General features: G+C 40.3%; 1 protein-coding gene across 5 annotated transcripts in view; it reads right to left on the bottom strand.

Moving 5' to 3' along the window:
- Positions 1–4,573: 4,573 nt before the first annotated feature.
- Positions 4,574–21,679, bottom strand: part of LOC127575852 (ferroxidase HEPHL1-like) — a 55,626-nt gene continuing 38,520 nt past the window's right edge. Inside the window, exons 13-21 of one of the 5 annotated variants that reach the window (XM_052026043.1) lie at positions 19,493–19,632; positions 18,011–18,151; positions 16,810–16,916; positions 15,536–15,758; positions 15,315–15,454; positions 13,432–13,594; positions 11,452–11,502; positions 8,914–9,014; positions 4,574–5,512 (exon numbers count right to left, since the gene is read on the bottom strand). In XM_052026043.1, the coding sequence (XP_051882003.1) occupies positions 5,498–5,512; positions 8,914–9,014; positions 11,452–11,502; positions 13,432–13,594; positions 15,315–15,454; positions 15,536–15,758; positions 16,810–16,916; positions 18,011–18,151; positions 19,493–19,632 (1,081 nt within the window). In that variant the 3' untranslated portion in view covers positions 4,574–5,497. Of the gene's footprint in view, positions 5,513–8,694; positions 9,015–10,280; positions 10,509–11,451; positions 11,503–12,564; positions 12,606–13,431; positions 13,595–15,314; positions 15,455–15,535; positions 15,759–16,809; positions 16,917–18,010; positions 18,152–19,492; positions 19,633–21,679 lie in introns of those variants that run through there. The other 4 variants (XM_052026044.1, XM_052026045.1, XR_007957134.1 and 1 more) reach the window with 4 other exon arrangements.

Genomic DNA, 21,679 nt, shown 5'->3' with positions numbered 1-21,679 from the left:
TTTTCTTTTCAACTAGATTTATTACAGCCTTTGCACACCACGGTTCCTGTATGCTATCGTAATTTCCCTGTCTCATCAGAACATACCTATGCAGAACTCCACACAAATATCCCCTGAACATTTGCCACATTTCTTCCGTACTTTTCCCTGAGAACATCTGTTTCCAATTTAAGCTTCCAATTTCCTGCCTGAGAGCCTCATAATTCCCCTTACTCCAATTGAACGCCTTTCTAATCTGTCTGTTTCTATCTCTCTCCAATGCTATTGTAAAGGAGATAGAATTATGATCACTATCTCCAAAATGCTCTCCCACTGAGAGATCTGACACCTGACCAGGTTCATTTCCCAATAACAAATCAAGCACAGTCTCTCCTCTTGTAGGCTTATCTACATATTGTGTCAAGAAACCTTCCTGAACACACTTAAACTCCACCCCATCTAAACCCCTTGCTGTATGGAGATGCCAATCGATATTTGGGAAGTTAAAATCTTCCATCACGACAACTCTGTTATTATCACACCTTTCCAGGATCTGTTTCCCTATTTGCTCCTCGATATCCCTGTTACTATTGGGCATCCTACAAAAACACCCAGTAAAGTTATTGACCCCTTCCTGTTCCTAACCTCCACCCACAGAGACTCTGTAGATAATCCCTCCATGTCGTCCACCCTTTCTGCAGCCGTGACACTCTCTCTGATCAACAGTGCCACTCCCCCACTCTTTTGCCTCCCTCCCTGTCCTTTCTGAAACATCTAAAACCCAGAACTTGAAGTAACCATTCCTGTCCCTGAGCCATGCAAGTCTCTGTAATGGTCACCACATCGTAGCTCCAAGTATTGATCCAAGCTCTAAGCTCATCCACCCTGTTCATAATACTCCTGGCGTTAAAACAGACAGATCTCAAACCGTCGGTCTGAGCGCATCCCTTCTCTATCATCCGCCTATCCTTGCCCCCCGCACTGTCTACAAGCTTTCTCTATCTGACAGCCAACTGCCTCTTCCCCAGTCTCTTCAGTTCAGTTCCCACCCCCCAACAATTCTAGTTTAAATTGTCCCCAGTAGCCTTAGCAAACCTCCCCGCCAGGATATTGGTCCCCCTGGGATTCAAGTGCAACCTGTCCTTTTTGTACAGGTCATACCTGCCCCAAAAGAGGCCCTAATGATCCAGAAATCTAAATCTCTGCCCCCTGCTCCAATCCCTCAGCCACGCATTTATCCTCCACCTCATTCTATTCCTATACTCACTGTTGCGTGGCACAGATTACTACCTTTGTGGTCCTGCTTCTCAACTTCCTTCCTAACTCCCTGTAGTCTTTTTTCAGAATCTCATCCCTTTTCCCACCTATGTCATTGGTGCCAATATGTACCATGACCTCTGGCTGTTCTCCCTCCCACTGCAGGATATCTTGGACACAATCTAAATCATCCCAGACCCTGGCACCTGGGAGGCAAACTACCATCCGAGTTTCCTTCCTGCATCCACAGAATCGCCTGTCTGATCCCCTAACTATAGAGTCCCCTATCACTACTGTCTTCCTCTCCCTTTCCCTACATTTTTGAGCCACAGGACTCTGTGCTAGAGGCACGGCTACTGTTGCTTCCCCCAGGTAGGCTGTCTCCCCCAACAGTACTCAAACAGGAGAACTTATTGTCAAGGGGTACAGCCACAGGGGTACTCTCCAGTACCTGCCTCTTCCCCTTCCCCTTCCTGTCTGTGACCAACTTGCTTGTCTCCCTTGGCCCTTGTGTGACCACCTGCCTATAACTCCTTTCTGTCACCTCCTCATTCTCCCTGACCAAAGATTATCGAGCTGCTTCTCCAGTTCCCTAACGCGGTCCCTTTGGAGCTGCAGCTCGACACACTGGGTGCAGATGTGGCCATCCAGGAGGCTGGGAGACTCCAGGACCTCCCACATCTGACACAGAGCACAGAAAACCGCACTCATACTACTTCCTTTCCTCAATTAGCACCTACCTCGCCTCGCCACCACTTAAGCCCGTTACCGCCTAAGCCCGTTAAGACAAAGCCCAATCACTCTGCTACCTCTCACTCCGCTGCCCGCTCCGAATGCTGCCCGCTGGGTATAGCGGTCTTCTTTTTAAACCTTGCGCACTCTACCCACTGACGTCACACGCCTGCACTGTCTTGCCCCACTATGCCCGAGTAGTTAAAAAAAAACACTTAGCTGCTCGGAAGTCCTCGGCCGATTCCTCTCGCCAAAAAAAGGAGTCACTTGCTTAAAGATCATTAAAGTTGGCAGGACAGGTTAACAGAGCAGTTGATGAAGTTCTTAGCTTTTGTTAATGTGATACATGCCCAGAAATTTGGTCTCAATCAATAGGATTAAATACACAACTTGATAACTGAATTTTTAAAGCAAGGTGCACTATTGCTACTACATACTGTATTTAGTGCTACTGATCTAGGACATATTTCTTCCGAATGAGTAAAAAACTTACATAAAGTACTAGTCTGTTCTAGGGGGAGAATTGCATTCACTTCCCAGCACTACAATTTAGGAAGTTTGTAAAGCCTTGAGTGGACGCAGAAGATATTTATTCAAATGGTTTGATGGATGAGGATTATAGTTACACGGATATACTGGAGAACCTTTGATAACAAGAAAGCATTGATATGGCAATTTATGAAGACTAACACCACAGAACAACAAGGAAAAAAGATTTTTTTTGGCAGAAAGTGGTCAGGGTTGGTATGCACTACCAATAGTAAACATTGATAAACGAAGGAGAAGATACTACAGGAATATTGAGGAAGGGTGAGTGGAACTATTCAACTTGCTCTTCAAAAGACAGATGGCATGGACCCAAAAGACCAAATAGCCTCTTACCTTATTCATGTTACTATTCTGAAAGGTTATATAGACCATTTTCAGATTTTAAAAAACAAGATGTTTAATTTACCTTTGCAAGGGAATCAGGCAATTTTGTAAAATTCAAGAAGACATTAATCTTTTCTACAATTACTAATGTGACTCATTCAAGACCAAATCTGTTGTTAGATACATTTACTGTATTTCATGCTCCAATCTGAGGGCAAATTGACAATACGTTCATATTATTGACAAAATTAATTCTCATTTGTTTGGGAATCCCTTATTTATCTGATTACTATGAAAAGTTATCCTACACAAAAACAAAAGCTCACTTGCTCTAATCCATAACTGATCAATGATCCCTTCAGCTGCAGTTCAGAATCAGTCTCTGGTCCAGCATGTTGTGTGCTTCTAATTATAATGGTACTAGTTTCTGGCTGCAGGCAGGAAGGATTTTGAGATTGACTCTTGCACCATTTCCCTCTCACCTTAAGTTGTCACAAGCACTGAAAGGCAACATGAAAGGAAAAAAAATAGGTACTAAGTGGTTAGGATTAATGACATTAAAATCCTCAAGTGCCAATGCTGTGCTCTTATTCTTATTGCTTGTAGATCTGAAGGTTCAGTGCAGAGCCTCAACAGCTAGGGGAAGATGGTGTTCTTTCTGCATCCATTTAGATGAACCACACCTTTCCATAGTTATTATTGCCACCTCACATTCTCTCCAGCCTTCAGTTTTCTCCTGACTGCACTCTGTGCACTCCATCACCTCTCACAGCAGCTCTTCATTTCCTTGCATGTAAACATTCGCAAATAGTGCTTTGGGTTCACCTGCTCACAAACTCAAGGCTAACTAGAGAATACTTGAAGTGTTAGTGATTTCTATATGTCCCCTGCATGTCACCTATTTAGGATACTCTATTCCCCTAGCATGAATCTTCCCAATTCACAGCACCTCCCATCACTCAACCACCTCAGAGAGACATTTTTCTCTAGGTCCCTGGCAATTGCCTTTCCACCGCAGAAAGAATTTCAATATTTGCAGACGTCACAAAGATTGGTGGAGTTGTAGAAAACGTAGAGGGCTATCAAAGGATAAAGAAGGATATGGATCAGTTACAGATATACTGTAGGTGGAGAAACGGCAGATGGAGTTTAATCCAAGCAAGTGTGAGGTGCTGCACTTTGGGAGGTCAAATGTAAAGGGAAAGTATACAGTTAATGGCAGGATGCTAAACAGCATTGATGTACAGAGGGATCTTAGACTCCAAGTCCATAACTCCCTGAAAGTGGCCACACAAGTAGATAGGGTGGTAAAGAAGGCATATGGCATGCTTGCCTTCATTCATCATGGCATAGAGTACAGGAGTAAGGAAGTCATATTGCAGCTGTATAAAACTTTGGTTAGGATGCACCTGGAGTATTGTGTACAATCCTGGTCACCCCATTACAAGATGGATGTGGAGGCTTTGGAAGGGGTCCAGAAGAGGTTTACCAGGATGCTGCCTGGATTAGACGGTATGAGTTTTAAGGAGAAGTTGGACAAACTTAGGTTGTTTTCCCTTGGAGCTTCAGGGGCTGAGGAGACCTGATGGAAGTTTATAAAATTATGAGAGGCATAGATAGAGTAGACATTCAGAATATTGCGCCCCCCCCCCCCCCACCCGGCAGAAATGTCAAATCCTAGGGGGCATGCATTTAATGTGAGAGGGGGAAAGTTTAAAGTAGATATGGAGGGGGGGGGGGGGGGGAGATTTTGTTTTTACACAAAAAGCAAAAAGTCTAGGTGCCTGGAACAGGCTGCCAGTGGTAGTGGTGGAAGTAGAGATGATAGTGGTGTTTAAGAGACTTTTAGATAGACACATGAATAGGCAAGGAATGGAAGGATATGGATCATGTGCAGACAGAAGAAAGATTTAATTTAATTTTGCGTAGTATTCAGCATAGACATTGTGGGCTGAAGGGCCTATTTCTGTGCTGTACTGTTCTATATTCTAATATCCCTCTCACCAGTGGTGTCATCATTCCCACCAGCGAGCAGGCTTGTGAATGAAGCCCAGGCCTCACTTATCAAGGAGTTGGATGGATCACTGTCTGTTTCAGATTATGAATCCATCAGACTTGCCTCTCAATACAGATAAAGTTCAGGGAAACACACCGTTTCAGGGGCAGAAGCAGTTGTACAGGTTGCCTCTGGTGATAAAGAACAGCATCAGATAACAGTTTAAAGGTAGATAATGATGAGTTATCATCGTTCTCCAGGATAATAAATAATAGTGCAGAGTGAATGCAGCCATGCTTGATATGGGGCAGAAAGATCAAGGAATGGAAGATTACACCAGCTGTGGAGAAATTTAGATGCTTTGATGCTTTTCTTGCTCTAAACAAGTTACCAGACTGTTTACCCTGGAGTAATTTCATTTGTTAAAAAGTCCCTTCCGATTTTTAGATATATTTTTCTTTTGACTTCATAAAATGAACCAGATCTTCATTGGCATCTTAATGGGCAGCCAGTTGCCTGCTCTCCGGCGCCATCTCCTGCTGCTCCCATCTCAGCCCTGCACGGGCATGGCTGCAAACAACCCAATGCAGGCGCGCTTCTTTGAGTTAGCTGCATATACAATCGAGGTGGCTTGACTGCTCGTTCATTGTGCAAATGTAGTCAAAGCAGCCTCTGCTGAAAATACAAGGCAAGTTTCAAAACGCTGGTTTCCAGTCAAGTGATCGGTAGCTGCCCATGTAAACAAAAGAGTGGCAGTGTCTATCAACTACAAAGCATATTTTTCTGGTCGATTACTTTGCTATAAAACACAAAATGCCCAAAATACTCACCAGGTCAGGCACCATATGTGGATAAAGAAGCAGGATGATGATCTTTCATCAGCAGTAGAATTTAGAAATCAAATACATGATAAATTGCAGAGAAGGAGTGTGGAGAGAACAAAGGGGATGCCTGTGATAGGTAGAGATCAAAAGAGGATGAATGACACAAGTGGTGCCGCCTAAAAGAGGGTGGGGAAGGCTGATTAATCGCAGCTGATCTGTCTGGAGGAGGTGTAAATAGAATAAGGACAGAAGAAAAAAAACATTGTCTTGTGCCCACAGTTCTGGAAATCTGAAATCAAAAAGAATGCTTATAAATATCCACAGGGTCAGGCAGCATCTGTAGAGTTAAATGGAATTAACTTTGCAACTTGATGGCCTTTCATTTGATCTGCCCACTTTGGATACAAACTGGGAAGGCAGCTTAGCTGAAATCACTGAATTCAATATTAAGTCCTGAAGGCCATAACATACAGAGTTGGAAGATGAAATGCTGTTCTTCAAGCTTACTTTAGGCTTCATTGGAACAGGGCAAGAAGTCAAACACAGAGAGGCCAGAGTAGGAGTGGGGTGGAGAATTAAAATGACAGGCAATGTGAAGATCAGGGTCACCCATGCAGACTCAATGTTGGTATTCTGTAAAGTGATCAATCCATGTAGAGGAGACCACAGCACAGGCACAGAATGCAGTACACAAAATTGCTGCTTCATCTGGAAGGAGTGTTTTGAATCCCTGCATGTTGCACAGGGAAAGGCCAGTGTTTCTCCATCTCCTACATCTGCAGGAAAAGGTGTTGTGAAAAGGGGAGGTGGTGTTTGTGGGAATGAAATAGCAAACTGGGGAGTTGTGGAGGACATGATTCCTTCGGAATGTAGAAAGGGGAGGGGGAGATGCATTGGCTGATGGCATCACATTCTGATGATCTCCCCTATCTTCTGCCAGCAGTCAATGAACTCTGCCTTGGTCTATGGCTGCTTGCCTTAGAGCCGCTTTTCCACCAACCCCCAGGGGCCAGTACATCACTAACCAGTGGCAGGAAAAATCTACACACGCCAACTCCGGTTGGAGCAAGGAAAGTAAGAGGTGCCCAACAGGGATGTCACTGTTTCTGTCGAGTACTCTATGGACAACCCCGAGTGGTAGCATAGAGGCAGTCAGCAGAACAGAGAACGAAGAACAAGTCATCACTGTGGTCTTACACCAGTGCCTCTGCTACACTCTATGATGCCATACAGATACAAAGGTAGTTCCTAAGGGAGGAGGTGCTGGCAATCTGTGTCAACCCTTCCACACCCCCCCTCCCATTTTTTTTAGAACATGTTGAAAAGGTTAGTAAGCAAAGATGTGCTTTGTCGAGTGTAAATTAAACCTTCTGCTCTAACTCCATCTACAAGTTTGCAGATAATACCACTGTTGTAGGCTGTATCTCAAATAGCAGAGAGTCAGAATACAGGAAGAGATAGAGAGCTTAGTGGAATGGTGTCATGACAACAACCTTTCCCTCAATGTCAACAAAAGAGCTGGTCATTGACTTCAGGAAAGGGGGCGGTGTACATGCACCTGTCTACATCAATGGTGCTGAGGCTGAGAGGGTTGAGAGCTTCAAGTTCCTGGGAGTGAACATCACCAACAGCCTGTCCTGGTCAAATCACGTAGATGCCATGGCCAAGAAAGCTCACCAGCACCTCTACATCCTCAGGAGGCTAAAGAAATTTGGTTTGTCCCCTTTGACTCTCACCAACTTTTACCGAGGCACCATAGAAAGCATCCTATCTGGATGTATCATGGCTTGGTACGGCAACTGCTCTGCCCAGGACTGCAAGAAGCTGCAGAGAGTTGTGGACACAGCCCACATCACGGACACCAGCTTCCCCTCCTTGGACTCTGTCTTTACCTCTCGTTGTCTTGGTGAAGCAGCCAGCATAATCAAAGGCCCCACCCACTCGGGACATTCTCTCTTCTCTTCTCTTCCGTCAGGTAGAAGATAGAGGAGCCTGAGGGCACGTACCGCCAGACTTAAGGACAGCTTCTACTCCACTGTGATAAGACTATTGAACGGTTCCCTTATATAATGAGATGGATATGACCTCACGATCTACCTTGTTGTGACCTTGCACCTTATTGCACTGCACTTTCTCTGTAGCTGTGACACTTTACTCTGTACTGTTATTGTTTTTACCTGTACTAGCTCAATGTACTCTGTACTAGCTCAATGTAACTGCACTGTGTAATGAATTGACCTGTAAGATCAGTTTGTAAGACAAGCTTTTCACTGTACCTCGGTACAAGTGACAATAATAAACCAATACCAATACCTAAGGAGGGGTTTCCGCCCCACTTTCCCCCCCCCCCCCCCCCCCAACAACACCATTCTCCCAGCTGCAGTCAACAGATGGCCATGTCTGGCATGAATTCCTTGGTGGAGGCCATTTCCTTGGTTCCTGCCATGATTCCTACTCCTCCATTAATTCTCTAGAGACCTTCTCCCGCTGCTCTGGGGTGAGAATCAGATCTGAACCATTTAGATCAATCCTGGGATTCAAAACAAGTCTCAAAAGTATTTGGGATTAATGGGGAATTACAAGGACAAATGGTGAACCTACAGTGAAGGTCCTTGAACTGAATCAACAGGCGTGCTTGCCAAACACTAAGAGCAGGGGTCCTGCAATTTTAACCAGTGGGCCTGACTGTAATATTCCACATCTGTCTCATATCCTAAGCATCAGGCATGGCATCAAGGTTAGTGGACAAAGTAAGTGCCAGGCCCAGTGTTGGGGTGGGTTGCAAACAACATTATGCTTGAAGGAACGGGGTATGGAAAAGAAAGATCAGAATCATAAAAAGGTCCAAAGTTTATTTCAGGAGCTTACTCTGTGACCTCATGGTTGAGAGGTGATTTAGAGTATGGGGTAGTTGGAGGATTAAAACTGATCCTAGTGAGTTTATTTTGAAAAGAGGCTTCTCACATGACACTCATTTACAGAATTTCATCCTGGAATTTCAGTTTGATTATAATTATTGGATTGAGTCAAATAAACCTTAATCATAGAAGACTTTATCAGATTGCATAAATGTACATTCATTTGTATCAACAGAATTAAAAAATAACTTTTTTTTGAACACAATGAATAAACAGCAGCAACTACAGCAACAAATCAAATTCTATTCATGGGAAGTGAAGAATGGGTTACTTGTTTATAGGAGTTCCTTCTGCACAGGTAAATAATAACACCGAGAAATACCAAAACCATTACCAATAGAAGGGCCCCGATAATGAGGAGCAACGCCAGCATTAGTTTGACTTCTTTTTTATCAAGCTTGTTCCCAAAGAAGTCTAATGTTAATGCAGTACCACCTGTAAAAATAAGAAGTGTTTTATTGTACAAGTCTGTCTTTTATCCATATTAACCACAAAACAGAGCGACTATAGATAATTCAATAAACAAGTTATTTCCCAATTTACAAAAAAATATTTTTGGCTAAGTTTTCTACCCATTTTTTTAATAGCCAGTTGCTAAATTCTACCCAAAATTAATAATATTAACCTAATTTATAACATTTATGCAATAATCCATCTTGATTTTTCTCAACATTTGGCATATCGTGTTATACATATATTATATTTTACAAATTGACTCAGTTCATATTTTTAGTGAGAAAACTTAAACTTGTTTAACTTTACTTAATTCCAAAGCCATAGAGTCAAACAGAGATACAAGGAAACAGACCCATTGGCCCACAGAGTTCATGCCGGTATTTGTGTGGACGGCCACGATTTGGATGCTTTTCGGGGTGAGGAAGTCACTACCGAGTAAACACTGAGGTGTCGTTTGGGTTCCATCGTGGAACATTTGGATTTTGTAATTACTCTCTCTATGTTCTCTACATCTACATCTTATCTTCAGACAACAGTGGTTGTTGAGGAAGCCTTTGCTCATGTTTCACCTTATGGCTTGCTGAACTGAACTTTAAGAACCATTCCTGGAGTTTGGGACTTTGCCACACACACGCACACACACGCACTCACACGCACACGCACACACACGCACACACACACGCACACACACACGCACGAAGAGTTTAGTTTTTGGGGTTAATGTTTAAGGTTTAACATTTTTACTTCTAACATACTAACATTTTTACTTTTATTTTTCTTATCATCATAAGTAGTTATTAATAAAATAGCTTTTAACACTGAATCATGACTCAGTGTGTTTCATTTGTTGTTGGTTCGTAACACTACAATTAATCCCTTTTTTGCTTTCCCCATATTCTCATCAACTCCCCTCAGAGACAATTTACAGTGACCAATTAACCTACCAACCTGCACATCCTTGGGATATGGGAGGAAACTAGAGCATCCAGAGGAAATCCATGCATTCATAGGGAGAACATGCAAACTCCACACAGGCAGCACCCGAGATCAGAATTGAACTCTGATCTCTAGCACCATGAGGCAGCAGCTCTACTAGACATGCCATTGTGCTGACCTTGATTAAGATTTAGGAAAATGATTTAGGTTTCACAAGAACAAAGTGACTTAAGATATGCAAATACAGATTTAGAGCACATTTCAATGTCATTCTTATTTTCAACTTGAAGGCATAATGTCTTCAAATACCTTCCTCCAGTTCAGGACCCTTCCAAGGCCACAGCATCTTTTTAATGGGCATCAGGTAATTCCACTGTGATGGATATCAGAGAAAAAGTTGACCTCATCTCCAACTGATGTTTATTCAGAAACATTTTTCAAAGATCAAAGGGTGATAATGAGGAACAAGAACTCTGGCTAATACAGCCCTCTTCCTCCCACTGTTCCAATCAGAAGTTCTGGTGTCCCATCGCTACACTGTGAGATTAAATGATAGATTTAGACTTTCTCTAAACCTTATTCACATTTTATCAATTGCAAAAGAGAACCTGACCTCAGAAGCTTACATAAATGGTCAAAGTAGTACCTAACAGTACTACCTGCTGTATTACAGATGGGCACACACACGTACTTTTGTCCATGGTGTTTGTGGGCAACTTTAACTAAAATCTCACAGGAGATTCTAGAACCATTTTCCAGAGGAAAAATCAAGGAAATTTTGTGTTTCTTGCTTCATAGTTTATAACTGCAGAGCTCCTTGTCTTAGTTAATGTATCCCATCCACCTCCACAATTGGGGCAGTCACCTGTAGATTTATTTTACTGTATTCACGGTAGTGTAGCAGTTAGCATAACACTATTACAGTGCCAGCGACCCGGTTTCAATTCCCACTGCTGTCTGTAAGGAGTTTGTAGGTTCTCCCCATGTCTGCATGGGTTTGCTCCGGGTGCTCCGGTTTCCTCCCACATTCCAAAGATGTACGGGTTAGGAAGTTATGGGCACACTATGTTGGCGCCAGAAGTGTGGCGACATTTGCGGGCTGCCCCCAGAACATTCTACGCAAAGATGCATTTCACTGTGTGTTTCGATGTACAAGTGACTAATAAAGATATCTTATCTATCTTATCTTCTGCCCCATATTCAGGGTTGTTATTCCGATCTCATCCACTTGCAGCCAGGCCCGAGACAAACTGCTAATTCAGATGGGGATTACTAACATAAACTGTCCTGTCACGATTATCTCACTCCTAGCTGTCAACAAACCAATTGGAGACCACACTAGTTTCACTGGGGCCATGTAGAATGGATCCCAAACCTGTCACAGGTGGCTCAATGGCAAGAATGCTGCCAGAAAGACATTCACTTTTTAAAATGTATTAAAATGTAAATATAACTTCTCTGTTCAATTACAATCACACACCATTTGCTGCAGAATCTGTAGACTGGCTTTTCACAGTAACCCCTGCACCATCTATGAAAACATGAAAGTATAAATTAATAAATACTTTGTTACATTACTCCCAAAGATCTAAAAGTATATTAGAAAAAAATTACATTCAAACCTTGTGTAAAGCAACATTAGAATTATTGTCATAAATGAACAAAGAACACAGAACTGTCAACCTGACAATGTAGAAAACTCAATGCGCATCTTGTCCATGAGGAATGAAAACTACAGTCTGACAATTAAGACTAAAAAGTCTACTCTTGAAACTACTTACCTAATTGCACTATAGGGTACCTTGACCACATGCAGCATTTCAAAATGTTATCACTGAAGGTTAATATGCTGATACAGCAAGCAATTAGGAAGACAAATGGTATTTTTCCTTTATTGCATGAGAATTTGGGCACAGGAGTAAAAACGTCTTACTGAAATTATATAGGGCCTGACATAACCACAACTGGACTACTGTCTACATGTCTGGTCTCCCTACAAGGAAGGACATACCCATGATAGCAGGATTGCACCCAAGTTCACCAGATTGATTCCTGTGAGGATGGAATAATTGAATATGGAGAGATTAAACAAACTGGGTTTATAATCTTTAGAGTTTAGAAGAAACTGGGTTTATAATCTTTAGAGTTTAGAAGAATGAGGGGTGATATCACTGATACAAATGAAATTCTTGTGAGGCTTGACTAGGTGAATGAAGGGATGATGTCTCCCTGGCTTGATCGTCATTGAACCCAGTCCCAAAATAAAGGTATGGCCTTTCTGGACTGAGTTAAAGAGAAATTTCTTCACCCATAGGGTACAGAATTTATGGAATGCTTTACCCAAGAAGGCAGTGGAGGTTCAGCTGCTGAATATATTCAAGAGAGATCAACAAATATAATAAAATCAAGGGATGTGAGGTTAATGTGGGACAGTAGCACGAAAGGATCAGCCACCATCATATTAAGACTTGGGGGTGGGGTTGGCAATTGACATATTTCTGCTTCTGTTCCTCATCTTCTATTCACTAAAGATCATGTGATTTTACTTAATGCATAGTGGCTTGGTAGCTTGCTGTTTGAAACGTCTACTGACCTGTGTTTTGAAGTGTGCACGCATGAGTGATTCATCCTTTTCTGATTTTGCCCATTAAAAGTATACAGCAATTCAAGGAAGGAAAAATGTCTTACTGAATGTTCATGAAGTTTTGTTAGATAATAATCAATCCTAGAAAACACACTCTTAAAATAGTTCTTTATGAGAAATAGTTTTGAAGAATGTTTAGAAACTTAAGATTTAAAAAAATTATTCTTCTAACCCAACCAACAAAGAAGGTAGTTTCAGTCTCCTTTAAAGTTTAAATTGGGAGCCCTGACCTATTGTCAAACAGGCTAATCATAGTTACAATTATGCTTTAAACTAATGCTAAACAGCCATCAACATCTGTAATACAGTTCAAAGTAATTCAATAATCAATGGTGGTTCACATAAACTAACAATAGAAAGAAGGAAAATGTTAACTCATGTTTCATCATCTTTTTCAGAAATACTTTAAACCAGATAAAGTTCAGAAATGCAGAACCACTGTTAAATGGATAAATGCTATTTCTACTTTGATCAAAGCAAGATTCTTCAAAAACAACGAGCTAAAAATCTATATTTGCTGTAATAACTTTGGTGCCTTATAATGAAATGTAAGATTGCTAAAGTGCTAATCAGTAGAAATGGGATTGAGATTCTGGAAAGAGTATTCCTTCTAAGTGAAGGTTTAATGCATAGTTGTCCCAGAAGTACAAATGATGGCTTGATTTAATCTGATCTGGACCAAATCTAGTTTGATGTATACTGTTTGGTGAGCAACGTACACCTAATGTAAGTAACAGTGTCAAATTCAAATGAGCATAAAATGCTTTGTTTACAATTTAATGGAATAAGTTTTTCTTTTATATGTCTTGAGTTTACCTGTCTGGTTCAGGATAGTATAAACAGTTTCCATGCCAGCATGAATGTGGTCAGTTACATGGCAATGTAACAGCCAAGTTCCGGGATTTGATGCAACCATTTCAATTGTCTGGAATGTGCCAGGGAAGAGATCGTACACATCTGCTCTGTGATCATTTCTCATCTGTAACAAAACAACATAAAACATCCAATATTACCCTATAAAAATGTACCCAAGGAATTATCTGATTCTGCTTCTGATTGATGACATTTTACAGCACAAATTTATTGTTAATAAAGTGTAGTTCTGCTCTGCTATGGCTGCTTCGTCACTGCCATCTGTGGTCCTGTACTTCAGTTCTTCATACAATCTTCCATTCCTTTGGCAGTCCAGAAGCATTCTTCATTGAACTTTTCCAATAATTTGCACTTCCAGCATCTCTGCTGATGTGTCTTTTTTTTTGACATCATCATTCAGACTAAATTTTTCTTATCATCAGCATCTGTTAACCATTTTATTTTCTCTACACTACAACATTTTAAACCTCTACAGAAACCCAACATCTCGAGCATAAAAAATTCAGTGCTCCATGTTATATTAAGTTCTTCACTAAATTTTTTACTTAAGTTCTCTATTCAGTTGTCCAATGGTCCGGGGGGGGGGGGGGTTGACGATAGTGTAGCAGTTAGCGTAACGCTTTTCCAGCGCCAGCGACCCGAGTTCAATTCCAGCTGCTGTCTATAAGGAGTTTGTATGTTCTCCCCGTGTCTGCATGGGTTTCCTCTGGGTGCTCCAGTTTCCTCCCACATTCCAAAGACATACAGGTTAGGAAGTTGTGGGCATACTATGTTGGTGCTGGAAGCGTGGTAACATTTGCACGCTGCCCCCAGAACACTCTGCGCAAAAAATGCATTTCACTGTGTGTTTCGATGTACATGTGACTAATAAAGATATCTTGTCTTATGCTGATCACCTTTCCATTAAGTTCAACATTTCCCACTGTAACCATAGCTCTTACCTCCCTGGCACATCTGCTGTCTTCCATCATTGTACTTCCTCATTATTTTAATTGCCTACTTGATACAATTAATTGAAATATTATTCAATTATTCAAATTAATTGAGAAGTGCTTATTCTTTCACTTACATTCCCAGAAACCATCACAACTTTAGCTGTTCACATTAATCTTTAATTCAGAATCCATTCCTTCAGTGTTCAGGCAATCTTTAGTTCATCTATGGTATTTACTGCCAGGGCATCAGCAAATCACTAGCTTACTTTCAATAGTCACTCCTTCCTGCACCTTATCTTTTGTTTATTACTGCTTCTATATTTAAACAACCATGTGACACATACTTTATGCTGCATTTAGTTCTAACTTTCCAGGATAGAAATTAGTATGTATCACTGTTTAAAACAAACACAAAACACAAGTTAGTAATAGGGTCAGATGGTTGGCACCTAATACGTGCAAGCTTTGATTCCATGTATAAATCTGTGAGGCCAAATGAAGTAGCTGGTTAAAACTGATGTTGGACTCCCTAAAATGCTAAGCAGGAACTCATCGTGAGTGTGGGTGTCTCCGCAATTTTGTAGTTCCATGCTGGATGACATGAAGCTTTCAATATCAGAGCATATTCTTGAAAATTACTTGGAACAGTTGACAACATCTTTTCAAATTCCAACCAAATATCTCTGCATAGACGTTTGACTGCGGTTTTGCTCTTTTGCAACTAAATTATATCCTCACAATTAAATTTGAATTTAAAGTTAATATTCTGTAGTTCATAAAGTATAAAACTACAACAACCTACATCATTGTATAATAACTAGTTGATGCAGAGACAATTTCCATGAAAAAATATATAAAATTCCATTAAACCATCACTTAAAGGTTGCTTACCTTATAGATAAAGCTCTGTGCATGGAAATGAACCGTGTGCATGTCTACTTCATTCCCCATTCCCAACAAATACCAGTCAACCTTGTCTCCTTTAAACATGGTCAGTCCATGAAGATTTCCATAGATCTTCCCATTAATTGCTGAAATAAAAATATTTGTAAAATCTACCATGCTAACTCCATAAAGTAATGCACAGCTCCACTACAATTATGCAGACATACCATGGATTTTATTGCTTTCTGTAAATTCATCTGTTTTCTTGAACTCTGTTGCATCCACGTGAAGGTTAGTTCTGATGTTGTCATTCAGGTACCAGGATTCATTTTCATCATATACCAGGAACAATAAGGCAAATTCCCGATCAACATCTTTTCTCCTGCCGTTCTGATCAAGTGTTCCTTTACGACAGGTAATCAGAGGGCCAACCAACCCACTGTACAGATCCTGAAATAAAAACATTAAATAGTTAGTACATTTTATTTCTTTGCACATTGCTTTACAATAAATTATGCAGGCAAATGAGTAATTACAAGCACTAAAAAGCTAATTTTGGAAGATGAAACAATTCGCAATGGGGGCGAGCTGCACTTAAATTTCCATCAATACAACACAAGTGACAGTGCAGTTGCTCTGGATTCAGCATGGATCGGGTTTAAAATTTACTTTAATTAATCACATCTCAAGCAGATAGCCTCTTTCTGCTTCATCTCTGCACTGGCTGTAGACTGACGAGTTCTCAAAATATTTTCTATACATTTGTATTTGAGAAAAGAGCTGAATATCTTGTCAGCTGTTCACCATCATTTATATTTTAAGCAGTATTTAAATGCTGGTGAGCATAGCTCTGGGAATTTGCGTAAGCAAAGCTTTGCTTTGTTTAGCCAGAAAGCACTGGGATTATAACTCAGCACTCAAAACCAGCTATTATAGCTCTATTACATTGCAGTTTAATAAAGGGAGTGACAAAGCTCCTACAGTGTTAGTGTCAAAGCTGCTGCACCATTAGCTGTGGAAATGCACAGATATAAAGCAGTAATTAAAAAACAGATATTGGCACTTCCAAAATGTCATTACCCTTTTATTAAAGGAAAAGTCATTGGAATCACACAATGGGATATTAATAGTCCAAAATTCTTTCCTCCCCTCTCTTTGGATTAGTTGAACAATTCAGAATAACTGGCTTATTATTACCTCTAAAATAAATTTTACTAAGAAATTTGTACCCCAAAAATATTAAGCATTAATATCTAATATCTCAATGCACAGTGCCTTTGCATTCTTTATTATGTTAGACAAGAAAATAAACATAATCATAATCCAACAAGAAACATTCAAAAAAGACACCTTTTGAGAATGTTCCAGCGACTGGTAATGTAAACTTAAAATACTGTTATGACCAAATATCTTCTCAACCCAAACATAGTATCAGCAAGTTGCTTTAATGCTTCAGAGAATCTAGTTCCATAATGCAATACCATTTTAAATTTAATGTTACCTTTACAAAGTTTACCGCTGAATAATAGATCCAGGTATTGCAATTTGAGTCCCCTTTACCAGGACCTGATCTTTCTGGAACATTCCATCTGTAGGTCTTGATCTCACCTAAAATAATATCAGATACATCTAATTAAGACATGAATTACAAAGTGATAAAGCTAACTTAAAACAGAATGAAAACATTAAAAACTAAATATACTTTGTTTGACAGAATCTATTGATTACGTTTTATGACCATAAACGTGGCAACAAAGAACAAAATGTTTCAACATGAAACATCGACAATTCCTTTCCTCCTTTGGATGCTGCTTGACCTGCTCAGTTCTTCCAGCAGATTGTTTGTAGCAACAAAGAACAAACCTGTTATGCTCACAGTGCAAATACTATGATATGCCAGTAAAAATCCACAGGCTAACATGGGAGAAAGAAAGCTGAGTACTTTCATCCAAATCGTGATAGACCTGTAGCAGAATGCAGCAGGGAAACTCACTTTGAGAAGTAATAGATGTTTATGGTGGAGTTTAACATAAAAGGTTTCTTTCGGCTTAATGATCTTTTTCTATTTCTAAAAATTCTTATATTTTTAAATGGATAAAATGTATTCATAATTACATTTTGAAAGCATCACTTCAAGTCACTTCACACATCTCTAATACATATTGTAGTAATCTTACAACTTTTAAAACTTTATTGTCTTAAATGACATCACTCAGCACAGAATACGTAAGATGATAAAATGTTTATTCACGGTGGTCATACAAACAAATATCCTCTCTAATAATGATGGATGGTACTTGGAGAAATAGTTTCATCCATTTTTGTCCTGGTTGGGTGCTGAGAGCCTTTTGAGTGCTCCAATTTCAACAAAATAACTTGTACATTGATCTGTCAGAAACATCAGTGCAGAGGAATATCAAGTCCTTGGGGAGAGCACCAATAATAAAATGAGAATGTAGTTGTTATTTTATATTTCAGTAGTTTTCTGCAAAATTCCATGTTACAAGTTGACAGATCCTCTGACCCTCAAAAATACTAATTGGGAGTTTGGTAATCATATTTCTAAAAAGGAGGAAAAAAAGTGTTTGGAACTCCAGCTTTGCATATATAATGTGAGGAGTTACTTCTAGATAAGGAACTTTGAAGAAAATAAATGTTAAATTAAAATGAATGAATATGGAGAAATGTGCTATATCACTCACCTGGCATAGTAACTGGTACTTTGAGATATTTACCACCGTTTACTTCTTCAGCACCATGTGGATGTATACAGTAAGGCTTGGACGCTAAGTTCTTAAATATTACCAGGATAACATCACCAACCTCTGCTCGGATGACTGGACCTAAGTGCATTAGATCATACAATAAAGATTTATTTTACATTACCAGGCCACTGCAAGAACTACTTCCATGAGACCTTCAGTAAGCTAAAAAACCTATCGCCAAACAAATCTTCCTTTAATATTCCTGCTTTGGCATTTCACTTGTTATGTTTCTTTCCCTATAGCAATCACAGCTCCATTTGGACTTGACTTTACTGTTCCACCACAAGGACACCTTGGTCCAAATACCCCATACACATTCAGTCAGTGAAAAACACATTTGTATTTTGTGAATGTGAATCTGGTAAAGACACATTACTGTTTCTAGGATCATTGTGCCTACACTGGTTGGTATCCAAGCCACTATTTTGTTATTCTGAGGAAGAGTTTAATGCAGGCTGGCTGATCAATAAACTCAAAGGACAGAGAGCAAATCAGAATTAAGATGGAGTTCACAATAACTGAGAATGCAAAACCATTTGGTGCAGAGGATGAGCAAGAGTGGTACCGATATCTCAGTGAGAGTACTTTTATGGTACCAGGGAGGATAGCACAAAAAGAGGATGTAAAATTGGAGGCAAAACTGGCAGAAGAGGATAAAATGATCCAAGAAGAAAATGCGTAAGGAAGGGAACAGAGCAAGGTATGACTTGATATTGAGAGCAATACTGCCACCATAACAATTTTTTACAGGGTAAGGTTAATTCCTTTGCTCATTAACAGGATGTGGGGTAGCTGACAAGGCTAGCCATTATTGCCCAACTTCTGATTGACTGAGGCAAGGTGCTGGTGAGCCAGTTGCTTGACAGTGGGAAGGTTTGTGCCACTTTAGATCACTGTCTGATCCAACTGTAACTATGTCTCCACTTCAGCAGTGAAGGGGCCAAGGAAGAAAATGCAAGTCTAAGTGTTAGTTGGATTTGTGCCCATCACTCCCACTCTGGAAATAGGGCAGTTACTGGACGATTCATTCTGTTACAGTAGCTGGTTAGGTTAAATTGTATTCTATTTTACTTAGAAGGTACTCCAACCACAAAGTAGGGAGCATTTAGCCTCTAAACATAGTATTTCATTTTAAGTCTAAGATGTGAAGAATGTTAGTGTAGCATTGATTAATGAATATCAGAGAGAACCTTCGGATTCTTCTTAAAGACTACACAATGCCACATCAATTTAATTAAAGGTACTCCAACTATAAAATAGAGAGTATTTAGGCTTTAAATATATTTACATTTTAAACCTGAGATTTGCAGAATACATGTGTAACATCCAGATTCCTGATTATTGGAAAACACCTTCCAATTGTCATTGAAAAACCAACACATCACATCCAGGGGAAGTTACATGTGTAATATTCAATACCTAATATTTCCAAATGCTGTTCTTCTGGTAATCTTATTTTTTGTGTGGTAAATGTTCCATCCGTAAACTCCCTGTAAACAGCTTTTCTGTACTTTGACCCGAGTTTACCTTCCCCTGTACCAACAAACACATGGCCAGGACTGAAAGAAAAAGAAATTAATAATTAGCAAAGCTATTTTTGGCTACTTTCAAAATTTAATCTGCAATTTACATCATAAAACTTTTGAGAACTGCATTTAGTAAATTCTTTTGTAAACACCAAAACTTTTGACAGCCAGTCTGATTAAAACATTTCAATAAAAAACTGCAAGCTAGTCAATTTAATCATGATGCTCGTGAATGTTCTCCCCTCTACACAGGAGAAAGCAAACGCAGACTGGGAAATCCCTCTTCAGACACCACAATTCAGCCCACAAGACTGGCTAAGCATTCAGTCACCTGTCCTTTTGATTGTCTGTCCCATTCCCACTCCAACCTCACTGCCTTTAGCTTGCTATATTGCTCCATCCATGCCCACGTGCATGAGCATCTTTCATCTGCAGACACTGCACCCCTTAGAACTTAATTCAACAACTTCAGGTAAATCACTCCTTTCTCTTTCTCTTTCCAAGATATACCTGTGCCTCTCTGATTCAACTTGTACTTTCTGTCTCCAACTGATGTTCGTCAAAGTAATTGTTACCCTGACAACTTTACCCTGCACCCTATCAGACATTCCCCTTGGTCCCCCTTCACCCACCTCCCCTACAGCTTAATGCACAAGTTTGCTCACTGTTCATAATGAATGCATCATGTTGTCTCTCTTTCTTTCACCAGTAATGCTGCTTGACCTGCTGAGTGCTTCCAGCATTGTCTCACTATTTACCAGTATAAAACTCAGTACTTTCATGGCTGAGAACTGCAAAGCTTTCCAATGCAAACCAAGCTGTGAAAAAGCTAGCTGAGAGTACTGATGGTCTTCACCATGATTTTCCTTGTAGTAGTGTGGTCCTCATTGCGAGCCACAGTCTCCACTTGCACGCATGTTCTAGACCCAAGTGATAGGCCAAGCTTTGAGTGCATAGCCTTAGACATCCAGGTTTTGACCATGTTGGTTAGAATACATTTCGCTCAAATGACTGCAACGTTACAAAGGCATCAAAACAAATGTCACAATAACTGTCATTCACATGAATATCAAGGAAGGGAAATCAGTTTCTATTGATAAAGGCTGCAGAGTTTAGCTGAGGATCACACAAGGCAATGTGGGGAAATAATGAGGAAACCTGAAAACCACACAAAGCTTCATGTTCACTCCTTAGGTTGTCTCTAATAAACGTGAACAAAATGAATGCGTTTCTTATATATTATGCACAGTATAAAACAAAAGTATATTTCAACCTCATCAAACAAATCAGCTGTGTTTTGAGCAACTGAGCCAACAAGCTCAGAAACAAGCAGCTCACTTAGACATGACCCTGGGAGACTACAAGGACACAGCAGTCTTTAGTGTTAATGTATTGAGAGGTAATGAAGCCATCTGTATCACAGTGTGAATAACTCCAGAGCAGTCTCCAGGCTGCCTCTATGGTATCCAGGGGCCTGAGTTAAGACAAGATCCTCTGAAAGGGACACAAAGACATTTTCATACAGTAATGACATATTGGAAGGCAACGATAGATACTTGTTCTCTCAAGTAAATGTGGGCAATGCAGATACTGTATCTCCTAACAGAGCACAAGACAAGAGGTAGCAGAAGGCCTCTGGAGAAATGTGGTAATTGGAGATAATGGGCCTACTCCCATGGCACATATGTAGCAGTTAGTGTTACGCTATTACAGCACCAGCGACCCAGGTTCAATTCCACCGCTGTCTGATAGAGCTTGTACGTTCTCTGGGTGCTCTAGTTTCCTCCCACATTCTAAAGACATACAGGTTTGCTATGTTGGCGCTGGAAGAGTGGCGACACTTGCGGGCTGCCCCCAGCACATTCTCAGTAATGCAAAAAGACGCATTTCACTGTGTGTTTTGATGTACGTGTGACTAATAAATAAATATCTTATCTTATCCTAGTACCATCACCATGGTAATCAAGGTCTTAACTGAACAAGGGGATATTTCAGGCTTGAAGCCACCAGACCCCTGACCACAGACATGATGTGCAAGGCATGTGTTGATCATGTAGGGAAGGTGATGTCAGAGGCAACT

The sequence above is a fragment of the Pristis pectinata genome, chromosome 11 (assembly GCF_009764475.1).
Source record: "Pristis pectinata isolate sPriPec2 chromosome 11, sPriPec2.1.pri, whole genome shotgun sequence".
In the NCBI taxonomy this organism is placed as follows: domain Eukaryota; kingdom Metazoa; phylum Chordata; class Chondrichthyes; order Rhinopristiformes; family Pristidae; genus Pristis; species Pristis pectinata.
The sequence above is the reverse complement of the archived record's forward strand: the minus strand, read 5'-3'. Positions and strand labels throughout refer to the sequence as shown.